Source organism: Bicyclus anynana, chromosome 25 (genome assembly GCF_947172395.1).
Source record: "Bicyclus anynana chromosome 25, ilBicAnyn1.1, whole genome shotgun sequence".
Lineage (NCBI taxonomy): Eukaryota > Metazoa > Arthropoda > Insecta > Lepidoptera > Nymphalidae > Bicyclus > Bicyclus anynana.
The window spans coordinates 10,484,180-10,500,246 of record NC_069107.1 but is presented as its reverse complement, the minus strand read 5'-3'; the positions used below and the strand labels follow the sequence as shown (position 1 = coordinate 10,500,246).

The 16,067-nt window shown below is 38.3% G+C and overlaps 2 protein-coding genes across 2 annotated transcripts in view; one reads left to right on the top strand and one right to left on the bottom strand.

The window, feature by feature from the left end:
- Window positions 1-16,067, bottom strand: part of LOC112047003 (calsyntenin-1) — a 192,820-nt gene that overhangs the window by 95,912 nt on the left and 80,841 nt on the right. The window lies entirely within an intron of this gene.
- On the top strand, window positions 11,347-14,286 carry LOC112047004 (uncharacterized). The gene is made up of 3 exons (XM_024083892.2): window positions 11,347-11,499; window positions 12,337-12,750; window positions 13,861-14,286. The coding sequence occupies exons 1-3, from the start codon at window positions 11,488-11,490 to the stop codon at window positions 14,023-14,025; spliced, it is 591 nt and encodes a 196-aa protein (XP_023939660.2). The 5' UTR covers window positions 11,347-11,487; the 3' UTR covers window positions 14,026-14,286.

Below are 16,067 nucleotides of genomic sequence, written 5' to 3'. Positions count from 1 at the left end.
TGGTTTCACCCGCGTGCTTCCCGTTCCATTAGGAATACGGGGATTATATATAGCCTATAGCTTTCCTCGATAAATGGGCTATCTAAAAATTAAAGAATTTTTCAAATCGGACCAGTAGTTCCTGAGATTAGCGCGTTCAAACAAACAAACAAACTCTTCAGCATTTTAATATTCGTATAGATTTTACGGTAGATAAAATCCGTTCGATGCGATCCGTGCGTATGACTTTCTATACAAAGAATACTATAAATTATGTAAATCTGTGGACGCCTACCATTACGACAAGTGACAGTCCGTCTTGTTAGCTCATGAATAGTCAGACAATCTCAAACTATCAAGAGACAAAGTAAACATTCCAAATTGGCTCGATAGATATGTAAATCGATTTTCGCTACCATAGTTAAAATTCTCGCCACCTGCGAAAAGTTAGTTGGCATGCCCGTTATATAGCTTACTCGTATATCGTCCCGGGTGGAATGCCGCGCGGTCGGGTCCCGGGAAAAATCCCACGAGCCCGGGAAATTAAGATATTACGGCGCAGCATCGGTCCGGGGAAATAGATTACGTGCTCCGCGAGATGATTGGTAGCCGGCTTGTTTGTTTTTTGAACTAGGAATATTAGATTTGGTTTCTTTATAAACGCGACTACATTTCTCTCTCTATCTCTGTATTTAGTATTTATAATTGCGTTTATTCCAGTAATACAATACTTTCAAATGCACAAAGAGCCTGCATAGTCATACCTACCTCATTTTACGAGTATGAGGACTCGAACTTTTTCATCCTATGCTCCTACCATCAAGTTTCGATTTAGGTACCTTTGAAAGTGCAAATTAAAGTTTCAAGGCTCCCATTCTAAAATAATATCAAATCATTAATGCTAGCCACACCATCCAATATCTATATATACTATCATACAATGCTTACCTAGGCAGCAGTGGTGTGCACAAGGTTTTTAACTAGGTACGCACTTTACATACAAATTGTGCGTGATGTAATAGTTAGCCACTCTCAAAAACAAGACAAGACCTAAGCCAAAAAATATAAACAATCTGGGGGTAACTATCACTGCAGTGCCCTCAGATTGTTTAAATTTTTATAAAATGCAATCGGTGTACATACATACATACATACATACATACATACATAAAAAAAACATACCTATCTATCGTATTATTGTTTTGTTTATATTTGTCAAACTATTCGTGAATTGCAAGTTAGATAAAATTACAAGATAAACATCTTGTCATAACATGTTTCGATTACGCTCCGCCCCTATCCGTAAGTATCCGAAACTTTTATTTCGGATTCGGTTACGGTTACGGATATCCGATAGTTTCGGTTACGGTCACGGAGCTCCCTAACATCCTTGCTAAATTATTATCTCCCCCCTGCGTGTACTTGTACTTACGTATACCTGAATTAAAAAGCACATTTACCTAGTTTTTCCTTCCACTTGTTGATTTAATCGCTATCGACCATTTACCGCGTTCTCTCCATCGCAAACGACGCTCTATTTGCAGGTGGTTGCTTCGTTGGTATCGATCGGTCTGGTTTACTTATTTCGACGTTTCTTGTACTGTACGTACTAGCTGACATAATATAAGCCGCTGAACCGATACATATGAGAACCTATACTGTACTAGCCGACGCCTCGCCGTTTCACCCGCGTAGTTCCAGTTCCCGTGAGAATACGAGGATAAAGTATAGCTTATGACCCTCACAAATAACGTTGCTTTCTAGTGGTAACATAGTTTTCTAGATCGATTCGATCTAGTAGCAGTTTTCAATGTTTGTTTTTTTTCATACTGTGACTATCGCGTAACCGTAAAATCGAATTTCTAAGGAATTGAAACAGCGCCATCTAGTAGCACTACTGCACAACTGTTTCCATTCCTTAAGAAATTCGCGTTTACGGTTACGCGATCGTCACAGTATGAAAACATTGAAAACTCCTAATAGGCACTCTGTAGACTCAGAGATTACCCCCTACTCGTACAATACCACAAACTTTCTCTAATATTAGTACATATTATGATTAGAGAACAATTTCATCGAGTTTAGGTTTTTTGACGACCGCGGTGGCGCAGTTGGCAGCACTGTGGTTCTCGACTGAGAGGTTATATTTTCTAATAAGCGAACGCCCGCGAATTAAGTTCAACGCCTGCAGTTCAGTAGTTGCGGCGTTAAAGAGTAACAAACATCCATACAAATATCCAAACAAACATCCATACAAACTTTCCCGTTTATAATATTAGTAAGATTTGGCTCAGGTCTGATCTGGTAATAGGTATCTGATCTGGACCTCTTCAAAGTCAGCACGCATCTATCTTAGACTGCATCGTCACTTACCATCAGGTGAGATGACAGGCAACTTGATATTGAATAAAAAAAAGTTTATTTCTTTTAGCAACAACTCACGTATACATACGGTTAGGTACTAAAAAGGATGAAGCAAGTCAATAAAGAAAGAAAAGAAAGAAGAAAGAAAGAAAAAAGCTTTATTAGTGAATTATAAACTAAATGTAAATCGTTCAAATCCATAACATACACCGCCGTATTTCTGCCGTATGCTAATCGCTTGTAAGGCGAGACATCGCAAGGCCTACCCCCCGTGACGTCACAGCCCCTACGTCGGCGGATTTATATCACTCCGTGCAAGCACTTTGTATTCGAGTTTGTCTCGATAGCTGAAACAGCACATTTATGCAGAATATTACCATGCAGTATCGCGATTGCGGAAGATAACTCAGTATTTTAATCCATACTTATGTTATAATTGCGAAAGTAAGTCTGTATGTCTATGTAACCTTTTCACAGCACTGATTAGGATGAAATTTAGTATATATTGGACCACGGAGCAAAACATAAGCTATTTTTTATCCCGGAAAAATCAATATTTCAAGCGGGATTTGTAAAAAAAACCACTAGTTCTAATATTGTGTGATGGAAAATGCTTACAAGGTTTTCATTGTTTCAATTAAGAACATTTCGTTTGCAAACTCAAAAAACAGCAACATTTATACTTCTACTAGCAGACGCCCGCGACTTCGTCCGCGTGCAATTAAGTTTATCACAAATCGCGCGGAAATCATAGATTTTTTCGGGATGAAAAGTAGCCTATGTGTTAATCCAGAGTTAAACCTATTTCCATTCCAAATTTCAGCCAAATCACTTCAGTAGCCGCAGCGTAAAAGAGGCACAAACATACTTACACACAAACTTTCGCCTTTATAATATTAGTGTGATACTAATATTATAAAGAGGAAAAGCTTGTGGTTATTGTAGGGGCTAAACACACTACCGAACAGTCACTGAACATTACTTTTTGTCAATTGAAAGTCGCATTATTTGTGAGTGTCTCAGGCTATATTTTATCCCAGTATTCTAAAACGGGAAAGGGAATTACGCGTGTCGTCGGCTACCTGTACATAAACCCATTTGTTTACATGAAATAAAAATATAAACACAGACATATAAACACCCCTCGTTTTAACATCCGGGGTTTTAAAAAGTATCGAAGCAAGTAAAAAAGTAAAAATTGAAACTTTGTGATTGGTTCATTAAAATAACCCCGCGCGGGTCTTGGAACTTATAATTGGGGATGATCCGGGCCCGGCGCCCGGCGAGCCGCTCCGTCGCCTGTCATGTGCATGTCACATCCCGTACGTTTCTGGATCCATTCAAATATTTATCGAGTTAAAAGGGTTAGGTGTGTAATCCAAAGTAACGTTATAAATAGGTAAGATTGGATTTTTTTGTTTGTTATAACTCAAAAACTTTTGGACCGATTTTAATTTTTTTTCACCATTAGGAAACTACATCTTCACCGAGTAACATAAGCTATGATTAATCCCCGTGTTACCACGGAAATGGGAACTACGAGGGGGAAACCGTAGGGCATCTTCTAATCTTCGAGTGTCTACACGTCCTAACCACAAACGCTATATAACATTACAAATACGAACGTGAGTTTGTTACACAAATACACAATCAGCCATGTTTAAACAAAAATGGCCAACTTTCTAAGCAAAAATATAACCATTAAATGAATTTCGATGCGGATCTCTACAAATATAAGCCTAAAATATATCAATTTCAATAAAAGTTCAATAAAAGAAATGTTGAAAGTGTACACAACCCGACTCCCACTAGGAGTCGCGTAAATATTCTTCCGCTTTTGATATAGCATGTTGTTGCAGATAAGCTATCTATAGAGACAGCCCTCTGTGCATCATGCAGAAAATTTTTGGATACGAAAATGTTTACATTTACACAAATTATATTTCAGACCGGGGATCGAACCCTTGACCGTGCGTTGTAGACCTCAGCTTGTGTCCACTCGACCAAACTGTACATACTGTAGAGCCTTGAAATTGACGGTCACTATAGTATACAACATAACAGAGACAGTAAAATTATAGACTAGACAAATATTTAGTAAAATGTCTGATGTAATAAAAAGTATTTTTGTTATACATTTACTTTTGATACATCTACGAGTCAATATCTCGGTTTACTGCAAATACGAATATGTTTGTTGAAATTGCTCGTATGTTCGCAGCAGGCGCTATTTTTTACAAAACTATTTCTATTATAAACCAAAAATGATAAAATGTACACATTTTTTATTAAACTATCTATAAACATATTTTTATTTAGAGTTGCCAATTAGCATATTTTTATTGAATTATGTGTTAGCAGAATTATCCTACCTGTCAGTTATGAAAGTTTAAATATCTCTGTTCAAAAGTCATAAAACATTTCTCGCAACTTGGGTTCAAATGAGTTCAAAACACGAAACACGGTACAGTATGGGCGGTGGGGGTGATTCAGGGCACTTTTACCCCTTAATAGCATCGCATAAACAGTTGAGATTGCGTCCCGTGAAATATAGTACGAGTTTATCATAACTATGTGTGATAACTCCGAATATGACGCGATAGCTATGTATACTATATGTAGTGTATAATTGAGGCCACGAGTTACAGGTTTGCGATGCAGCGTCAGCGTCAGCGTTGTGCGGTAAAGTTTAACCTTGTCGAGTCCTTTAGTCGACTAATTTAATAGAAATCTGTATAAAAAATTAAAGCTTCAATGGTTTTGGGGTTTTAGAGACAGACTGAAATCAGAAAGGATGATCTCTTTTCGTTGGAGCAGTCGTTCTCACTCCTAGCACTGTCCTTACGACTATTTGAAGAATAAAAGAGACTTGGCTAATTGTTTTTAAAATAAGATGAAAGACAATTGATTGTAGAATTATACTAAAACAAAACATACAGGCTACTTCACGCTGAGCCGCCTGACGTCACACAACCGACTCAAATGCAGTTAGCACACACCTCAAGTGTGTGCTAACTGGCATGCAAGTAAAGGGCAGGCCCGGCGATCATCCTACGTAGCAAAACACGGTAACTCTATATTTGAAATGTTCTATAAATGTCAAGTCAACAATCAACCACCTCCTTATTCGACTTCTAAAAGATTGATTTGAAGAAAGAAGGAAGGTTTGAGTAAAAAGTTAAATTAATATTTTCTACCACTTAAACTCTTTATCTACTTTAATTTAGTTAGTAATGTCAATATTAATTTTATAGTGTCAAACTGAGCTATAATTAAAAATGTTCGTGCTCTCATATCAATTTACGAATATTAAACTGAATTCGAACACGAAAGAGCTCAAGTGTACAAACACCCGCAAACTTTGAATAAATCCCGCTACAGTACAGTGGGGTGGACTTTTTGATTACAAACTCCGTCAAAGTATTAGCAAGTGCTTTTCCCTTTATTTAAGAACGACGACTCACTCTTTTCAAGTGTTTTGGAGGGAAAGAACACTCACAGTTGCCGAATACATCTCCAACAGCGGCGGGGACTTTCGTAAAATCCTTTATCGAAAGCAATATTTTGCTATGAGAGCTCTTTCGACCCTTTTTCTTTTGAAACAACATGCGATAAGAGATGGGTTTGTCTTTTTTAATCAACTCCGCGTAAAGAGGATAAGGTTCATTACTTGGTTCTTGATTTTTGTTAACCTAAAAAGGATGATAGATTAATTAACTATCTTTTTTCTATGCTATGCTAAACTATTATTAAAAAAATTTAAAACATTAACAATTTTTCAGGCCATACTTTTGATAACAACCCAACCGCTTTTGGCACCGCCCGCTTCCATGGCCAGACAGGGATACTTTTGAATAAACTGCAAATTGCAAAAGATTAAAACGCAGACAATAATATAACATGACGGCAGTAAAGTAATTAGAAATACAATATAGGTACGTAATAAAAGTAGAGAAGAGAAAAGTAGCTTGTTGAAATACAATTCTATTGAGTACGAATACAAAAGCGCCTGTGAAAAATAACACGGCAATTACTGTTGGCGTTGAGTCCACTATAGTAAAAGAAACAGACAACATGTTTGTTCTAAGTATTTATAATAGCAGAAGAATATTGGATGAATAAGTGTTTCGGTATGTCAAATTTAGTAGCATAAAAAATATGTTGCGAGTAGATTACTTGAAAATTTCCTGACTAAACTATTATTAACCATTATTAACTATCATTAATGATAGTTTGACCAGAAGTTTTTGGACTTTGAGCCATCTTCCAAACTTCATAGTTACCTTTGGTAGAAGCATATGCTGAAAACTTTCAGCTTCTAAAGAATGAGTAATTGCCGTTTCATCCTATATTTTTAAGAGAAAAGTTCAAGGCTGAAAGATTTTTATTCAGTTTTGAGTAAGTCTGACCATACAGGCTCGCGTTATAGCCAATTATGAAGTTTGGGCCGTGGTAGCTAACCGTCTAAGTATAAAGTGTATTTTTTTAATGTTTTCCTCGGCATAATAATGAGAAATTATATTCCCAGTCGCCAGTCACTTAGTTTCGAGGCAACCCTTCAAAAACACTATTTAGTTTGAAATTACAAGGGTCTTTAGCGAAGGGTTGCCATGGAACTAAGTGTCTGACGAATGGGGATATCATTTGTCATATTACGCCGATAAAAATTATACTTTATACCTTGGGCGGTTGAGGGTCTGGATCCTTGAAACCTGCTATCTCCGAAAGCCACCACGGTCCAAACTCCACAGTTGGTTACGGTAGGTACTTATTTATAGTAGAAGCATGAGCTAACAAACTTTTAGCTTTGATATAATGACGTAGATCTTGCTGTCGCTGGCTCTCCGTCTATAATTATAGCTTCTCGCGGAGACTTTAGAGCTTATAGTCTTCTCTCAGGGAGTCTACATAACCTATTCAAAAGATTCTGAATAATTCCTGGAGGAGACTCTGTAGAACTATTCAACAAGAAGTCCATTAAATAAGCACATTTATCGGAGCAGTGGCGTAGCTAGGCTTTGCGGTACAGTTTTAACTATCAATTAGGTAGCTTGAAACACTGCTAGGTACCGTAATTACGGAGTATGATAATAGTTACAATAATGAGGTGTACCTCCGTTTGTAAATAAGTAAATCAATCAAAACTGTAATTTATAACAGGTTCCTGATATTTTATTAGGTATACAATTAGAGACAGATTGTAATGTAAATACATACTACAAATGCGAAAGTAAGTCTGCCTGTCTGTTACCTTTTCACTTTGCTATTGAACCGATTTGGATGAAATTTGGTAGAAATAAAAATTAGATCTTGGAGAAGAATGTCTGGTCTTGAAGCTTTTTATCTGGGAAAACATCATGGTAGGTACTCGCGTGATTTGTCATAAACTGTAAGTATTTCATGTGGAATAAGGAATTTAATATTAGTTAAGGATACTGTAGTCTGGCAAGTTTGTTGATGACACTCCCATGATATGCGGGCGACGGGGGCAAAGACTACGCGGGTCAGTCAGACAGTCGTGGGTTTTTCATTCATCGCTACACGCCCCCGGCCCGCGCGCAACATCGGGAGTGTTACGAACGAAGTTGCCAAGCTATAGACTATAGTGTAGCAGTTTGTTTCCCAGTCGAGCAAAATCACAAACGCATATAGCCGGTATTAATCGACATAACCGACACCGCTGCCATTCCGACGAGCACGTTACGTGGTAAGTGGGCACCTTTACGAGTAGCGGCACAGTTATGGGCAGGAGAGTATTACGAGCTACACCGTTTGCGGTTCGCTAAATCCTTGCAGAGTCGTTAGAGCGCGCCTTAACTGTTATTGGTTACTTGTATTGTTTCACGGCTAACTTTAAACTAGTTTCTTAGTGCATGGTGCTTTAACCGCCTCGTCACTCTTGTGTCTAAACGAACGAACCTTTTTAAACGAACGAACATGTAAGTCGTATAGGTACAATAAATTGTCGTTGATGTAAGAGTTGTTTTATAACAATGAGGTTTCGATTTTCAGCTTGGGACAGTTTTAAATTTATAATTTATAAATCTGAAGACAAGTCTCATTGTCTGACTGTTGAGAGAATGAAAGCTTTGTCAGTATAGTTTTTAAAATAATAATGAATCTGCGAAACAAATGAAGCTGAGCGACAAATTCGCCCTGCGCCAAGAGAAACTGTATGTTAGCCCTGTATGTTACTTGAATTCATTTGGTACCTTTGACGCTTGGATTTAATGGATTTTTGTGTTTTTTGAAAAAGACGTCGTAAAACACCATGCCATAATTCGTTTAAAAAAACCAAAAAATAATCAAATGGATCTTCATGCACTCTTATATTAATTATAAGAGTGCATGAAAATGGAAAATGTTAAAATTTAACTTTCCAAATATCAATTTACCAAACAGCGTAACCGTCTTCTTGTTCCATAAAAACTCCAAACACGTACCTGCAACAAGAAACAAAAATCCATCATTTTTACAATTTTACGGATTAAATTAAAATTCCAAGTTAATTTTCATTTTAATGTTACTTTTTAGGTTTAAGTCAGCTTTAGTTATTCTTTCTCGGAGTTATGTTTGTTTGTTATAGTTTAGACTTTGTTACGTAATTGGAATTTTTGCGAAGTTTTTGCTGATGATACTGCTATGAATACATAGCTTTTTTCAACATTTCTTACATTTTATATCGGTAAATTAAACATGAGGAAAAGTTGTTAAATTAAGTTCATTAACAGATTTTACGATAAATATAAACTTAATGCGAACCCTCCTCGAATAAAATACGCAGTTACGAAGTTAGAGCGAGCGCACATTACGCGGGACCGCGAGTAGGGTGGCCATATTAATTAAAAAATAAATTTGTTATTGACGTATGTCTTCGTTACTTTTTACTGATACATATAACAACATATGAAAATTTCTTATTGACGGTACAAAATAATAATCTTTTACTGATATTTCTGATGTTAACTTTGACTTGACACAGATAACATTATAGTACAAGCACAAAAGATGCATTCCGCGTCGTCATTTTATTTTTTTCTTGTGTGACTGCTTACTTAACTTGCTTAATTAGTTAGTTTTAGTGATATATTTTTTGTGACATACTAATTGTATGTGTTCTGTTCTTCCCTCATAAGGGTCCGACATAATACCAGCGTTGCGGGTACTGATGTACTCACACCAATATTAGCTGAGTCAGGTCCATTTTAACATATAAATGTATTAGTTTTAAGTTACTATGTGTTGTGCTAACAAATAAATGATTTATATTCTATTCTTGATTATTATAAGTATAGATTTCTAAATATCACTTACAACTTGCCTCTCTTTCTATTAATCACGCTTATCTTTTCTGACTACGTTAGGTTTGTCTTCTTTGACTATGCATTAATCGCTTTTAAAACGAAAAAGATTGGGCATACAGTATCCACTGAAAACGCGACGTCAACTCATTAACCGCTTCAGGTCTGCAGGTTACAACGCAGCATCTACTCATGGACCACCTCTCAACTAATGAACGCCGAGCCCGTGTGGCTTTGATGAGGGTGCACACTGCACATGTCCCAAATGAGCTACGAAATGTCTCATTAAAACCAGGAGATATGGGCAGCTTACAGGAGTACGAAGTCTTGTAATAAAGTTAAACATTTGCCAAACAACAAAGTATTAAATGGAAGGAAAGTTTTATTTCGAGAATTACATAAAAAAGTTTAATGATGAAACACCGTACATTTATAAAAAAAAGGAATCTAATTTAAACAAGTAGGTAGGTATATTTATTAAGTTACCGAATAATAACTATTTTGCGACAGCAATTTGAATAGTGTAGGAAAAATAAAAACAAACGGTTGTTAACTGGGTAGGCTCAAATGGCCTAGGCTCTATATCTAGAACATAGAGCAATAAAGCCAGTTGTTTAAAAAAATGTAAATTGCGCCTGTATGTAAACTCGGCGTAGATCTACGAGTATACCACACACACACATTGTAAGTCATCATCATTATAGGCCTATATTAACGGCTCACTGCTTTATATATTAAGCTTAGGATTTCGTAGCCCGACGCAGGTCTCGAACCCGGGACCTCGTGAAACAAAACCACATAGACTAACTAGTAGATCAACGAGGCAGTTTTAACGAGGGCCTTTTTTTTATTCTTGCTTTCTTACATTGCAACATAATTTATGAAATGTTTATACTATTGGACATCACAGAAGGTGCCATAGAAACTATAACAAGTAATTAGAAATGGCGCATTCCTATACAAATGTGACTTCTCTGACGGGCTTGCGCGGGCTCGACTGATTTACAGTTTTATTAACTTAAGACAAAAATTTCGGTAATGTGCGCTTGCCCTAAGATCTGCTTAACTAATACAATACTTGCCACCCAAGGTACGATATACCCACATGCCTGCAGCGCTGCCGGCATGATGTAAAGACACATCGTGTGTTGGATCGCGATTTTTGCTTCAAGTCGAGCCGTCATGGTAATCGGACAGTGGATGGCGAGCACAATCGATACGTCAACGCCCACAGTGACAATCGCTGAATGTTCCTCCAATCCGACATTTGTCCCGGGAACTGCGGAATCAATTACAAACTTTCATTTGTCCCGACCTCCAGGAATCCAATTACGGTGGCTATAATGTCACGACACTATAAAATTGTCGTGGTTTACCTCTCGGTTAATTAATTAAAGCGTGTTTATGCAAAAACCATTGGAAAAATTATCAGATTTCACAGCATACGATAATTGTTTTTCCTTCATCACCATCACTACCATAATCATACGAGTCAATGAATGTCCAGAACATGGGCATTTTGCACCGAAAATGTATCTTTTACATAGAACGGCTGTGCGTTATCATAGAAGTTTTTCCCTCCGAACTACAAGGTAGACCGCACATTCTCTGGAAAAGTATTGGACAGACAGACAGGCGAATGGACAACGATAAACGAAGTGAACCCCAAAAATATAAAAAGAACCGATCAAAATAACCCACACAATGTTTATCAGTAACCAGAAATGTTTATCACTAATGTGATATTAATAGGTGATATTCCACAGCATTTAACGTGTGGTATAAAAGCAACGGTTAAGATGCGACAGGTCATTGAATCGACGAATCTACTCCAACCGTCATCATGAGGTGTATTGTGAGTATACTGTTTTCATATTTATATACTTTCATACACAAATGCTTAGTTCATCTAATGCCTATGTACCTTCGAAAAAGGTCCTCGGGTCGAAACCTAGAGGTTCAGTACTATATCTAAGCCATACTCGATGTGCACTGTGTATAAATCGCCAGTTGTTTCACAGTTAATAATAATTATAATTAACTTGTTCTTGAATTATTGAAAATAAAGGATATGTCACAAATTGTGCCCACTTTTCAGAAATGAAAAATGTACTGAAAATCTTGTTTATTTTACTAGAATACTCCATTAAAATAATATTCGCCAACAGGGAAAATAAGCTGATTTCATTATTTTCACACCGATCCAACTTTGCAAATGCATATCGTAGTGATTTATTTAGCCGCTATGATGCGTATTTCACTGACTGTCAGTTGTCTTTGCATACGCGGGCTGTCAATGTCAAAGTCATTTAATGAATGAGATGTCTAATATTCATATCTAATTTCTGTTTATCAAACTGACAGTTGTCTTAGGGATATGACATTAACTATTGTCATATTTACTATTAAATGTGTCAAGTTAGTTTCAAATCCTTATTTAAAATGTCGCCTGTCAGTTTGAACAAGCTCATATGTAACAACTAATTTAAGTGATTAGGCAAATATAGATATAATTGAAAATTGGCATCGTGACTTCTCATTCATTGTCCTAACTTATGGCCAATTTTTAGCTCTGTGTCATGTGTACAATTTGTGCCCGAGTCACTATTAGCTTTTATAAAATGACGAAGGTCTAGCTGTCACTGGCTCTCCGTCTATGAACCGATTTTCACAACGTAACTTCACTTTGTAGGTTCTGATCGTTCTGGTGAGCGCCACGGGGCTCAACGCGGTGCCCTACAATCCCTTGCTGGGTAACTTCGGAGGTCTCGGCAGCAACGTCGGCGCAGGCCTCGGCGGCGGCGTCAGCAACGCGGCGGGTGCGGGCGCCGGCCTCCTCGCCGGCGGCGCGAAAGCGATAGCGAACACCGCGCTGGGCTTCGGCTCCGGAATCGCCAACTCAGTCATTCCCGGCTTTGCCGGGGGACTCAACGGCGGCCTGGGGGTCACGGGTGCCCTGGGCAACGAGGCCGCGCACTCCAACGGCGCCAACTACGTCGGCCATCAGTACAACCAAGGCGCTTCGGGCGGCATGAACCAGAACTCGTACGGTGGCGGCGGCGCGCAGTCTCACAACCGTGGCAACAGTCACAAGAGCCTAACATCCGTAAGTGTTCCATTGCATACGAGCTCTCGTTATCATCATTATCAACCTCAGACCAATTATTGTATAAGACCTGCCTCGCTAGACGTTACTTTTCTGTCAAAGTATATGATTAACGATCTAATGCGACTATAAAAACTGTCTCTATGGAATCGATGTCAAATAGTTGTAATCGTGTTCGTCGTTTAAAGAGCTCCGTAAAAATACCTTTTTATGTAATTGAATTGTGTAAAAAAACAGACAATAACTTCAAGTTTAGTATAAGATTTATACCAAATCTAAGCTCGTTTTCCTCAGAAAATGACAGACAATTTTGTTCGTGACTATGAGTGCGATACAGGTCCTTCTATAATTGGTCTGAGTTATCAACCGATGGACATTCACTGCTGGATATGCTTCTCTTAAAAAAACAACACGGTTTTGTATTGCCTGCGTTCAGTGTTACGATTTATTTTTTGACGGTCAAAAAGTCATGTAACTTTATCAAGCAAAAATTTTTTCAATGATGTCAAAATCTTTTTATTTACTTCAATACACATTTATACAATACATTTATAAAAAAAGGAATCTAATTTAAACAAGTAGGTTACTAAGTTACCGAATAATAACTATTTTGCGACAGCAATTTGAATAGTGTAGGAAAAATAAAAACAAACGGTTGTTAACTGGGTAGGCTCAAATGGCCTAGACTCGAGATCTAGAACATAGAGCAATAAAGCCAGTTGTTTAAAACAAAATGTAAATTGAGATGCGCCTGTATGTAAATCGGCGGCGTAGATCTACGAGTATACCACACACACACACATTGTAAGACATCATCATTATAGGCCTATATTAACGGTTCACTGCTTTATATATTAAGCTTAGGATTTCGTAGCCCGACGCAGGTCTCGAACCCGGGACCTCGTGAAACAAAACCACATAGACTAACTAGTAGATCAACGAGGCAGTTTTAACGAGGGCCTTTTTTTTATTCTTGCTTTCTTACATTGCAACATAATTTTTTTTTTTTAAAAATTTTTTCAATGATGTCAAAATCTTTTTATTTACTTCAATACACATTTTGTGCAGGCCGGTATTGTGAATTTTCACATTTTAAAATTTATTTCCCAGATAACAGTGGCCAACTCGGACGACAGCCACGACGTCGGCTCCAGCCAGTACTACAACCACGGCCAGCAAGGCAGCGCTGGCTACAACAACTACGACAACGGTGCTTCCAACATGGCCAATATATACAACAAGGGTCTTCAAAGGCAGCGTATCTACGCCAAGTAGTCTTGTCGATACAAAAGTTACAATTCAATCAAAAAATATAGCATCCCATACATTTAACCGATCCATTAAAAAAAAATTATATCTTCTGAATAAATGATAGTTTATCTGTACGATGTAATATGGTACGGTATTGAACAAATACCTACTATTCCTCGAAACAGATATGCACGAATTTTAGCGGACACACTTAAAGATGAATTTTGTGAATTAAAAAAAATATTTTGTCAAAAGTCCTTAATACAATAAAAAATAATATTTGCATTATTGTATTTTTTTTAATAATTTTATTTTTAGCCCTTTTACATTCCGCTGCCACATTTCACAAATACAAATATTTAGCTTTCCTTTCTTTTGAGAAATTATAGTAGAAAGTAGCAGCTCTGAGTTAGGAAGGTGGTGTTGAATGACATTGGCGTGCACAGTGTTCTAAACTAGGGTAGGCACTGTACGTAAAATAAAAAAAAATAAAAATAAAAATTGCTCCTCCAATACAGGTTCGTAATAAATTCTCAGGATATGGAGTGCGTTAATACATCTATGAAGTGCACGTCAATCGTGAATGATTACAGCGTGGCGTAGATACGGCGCTGATTTTCAGCTGGGAGCCGTGGGACGTCACAGCTAATATGTCTGGCTATCACAGCTCCACAAGTCCAGGGTCCATATAACACGTCGATTCTCTTTCTACAAACGGTAACGCTTCGAAAACTAACAAAATGTGTGACATGACATGGAATGACAGATCCGATCCGATCGATCACGTGACCTGTTTGGCGGCCTCCGTGGCGCAGTGGTATGCGCGGTGGATATACAAGACGGAGGTCCGGGGTTCGATCCCCGGCTGGGCAGACTGAGATTTTCCTAATTTGTCCAGGTCTGGCTGGTGGGAGGCTTCGGCAGTGGCTAGTTACCACCCTACCGGCAAAGACGTACCGCCAAGCAATTTAGCGTTCCGGTACGATGCCGTGTAGAAACCGAAAGGGGTGTGGATTTTCATCCTTCTCCTAACAAGTTAGCCCGCTTCCATCTTAGACTGCATCATCACTTACCATCAGGTGAGATTGTAGTCAAGGGCTAACTTGTAAAGAATAAAAAAAAAAAACCTGTCGATAGTCGAGGCGTAAGAGTTTGTAGAAAGAGAATCGACGCGCCACTTGGCTACAGGCTCTGTTTCGTACCCGCACGCGGCAGGCGCCCCGCACACGGAGGGAGGGGCCAGCCAAGGAGAACCACGTTTTCTGAATACCAAATTGCACCGCGTGTATTATAACGCTGCATTTTACATTCAAATGCGCTGTGGCTCGCACCGCACTAGCGCAACACGTAATTTCATATGGTCTTTATCTTTCCTTTTTATACTACCAGTGTTTTGTTAGAGAATATCCTACAGCTCTATATTTAACACTAGCAGACGCTTTTGGCGATTTCTCACTAGTGATTCCCGTTCCCGTGAAATTAAAATTCGGTTCAGTAGCTCCAGAGATGACCCCTATAATAGGTACAACAAACTTTACCTCTTCATAATATTTATTGTTAAGTTCACAAGTTTTAGACGGCCTTCGTGGCGCAGTGGTATGCGCGGTGGATTTACGAGACGTAATTCCACCGCGAGACGAGGTATTAGGTTCGATTCCCAGCTGGGCCGAATGAGGTTTTCCTAATTGATCCAGGTCTGGCTGGTAGGAGGCTTCGGCCGTGGCCAATTACCACCTTACCGACAAAGACGTACCCCCAAGCGATTTAGCGTTCCGGTACGATGTCGTGTAGAAACCGAAAGGGGTGTGGATTTTTATCCTCCTCCTAACAGCCCGCTTCCATCTTAGATTGCATCATTACTTACCATCAGGTGAGATACTCGTAAAATATAAAAACGGTGTATATGTTGTTTTCTATAATTGATGTAGAGATTCTACTCTACGACTAAGCGCAAGCCTATATAGTCACGACCTACGAGGGGCTTGGGTGTGCAATATCCTTTTTTAATGCCTCTACAATTTAATCTAGGCAAGACTGATACCACATTCTCTAGGCAAGTAAGCCCC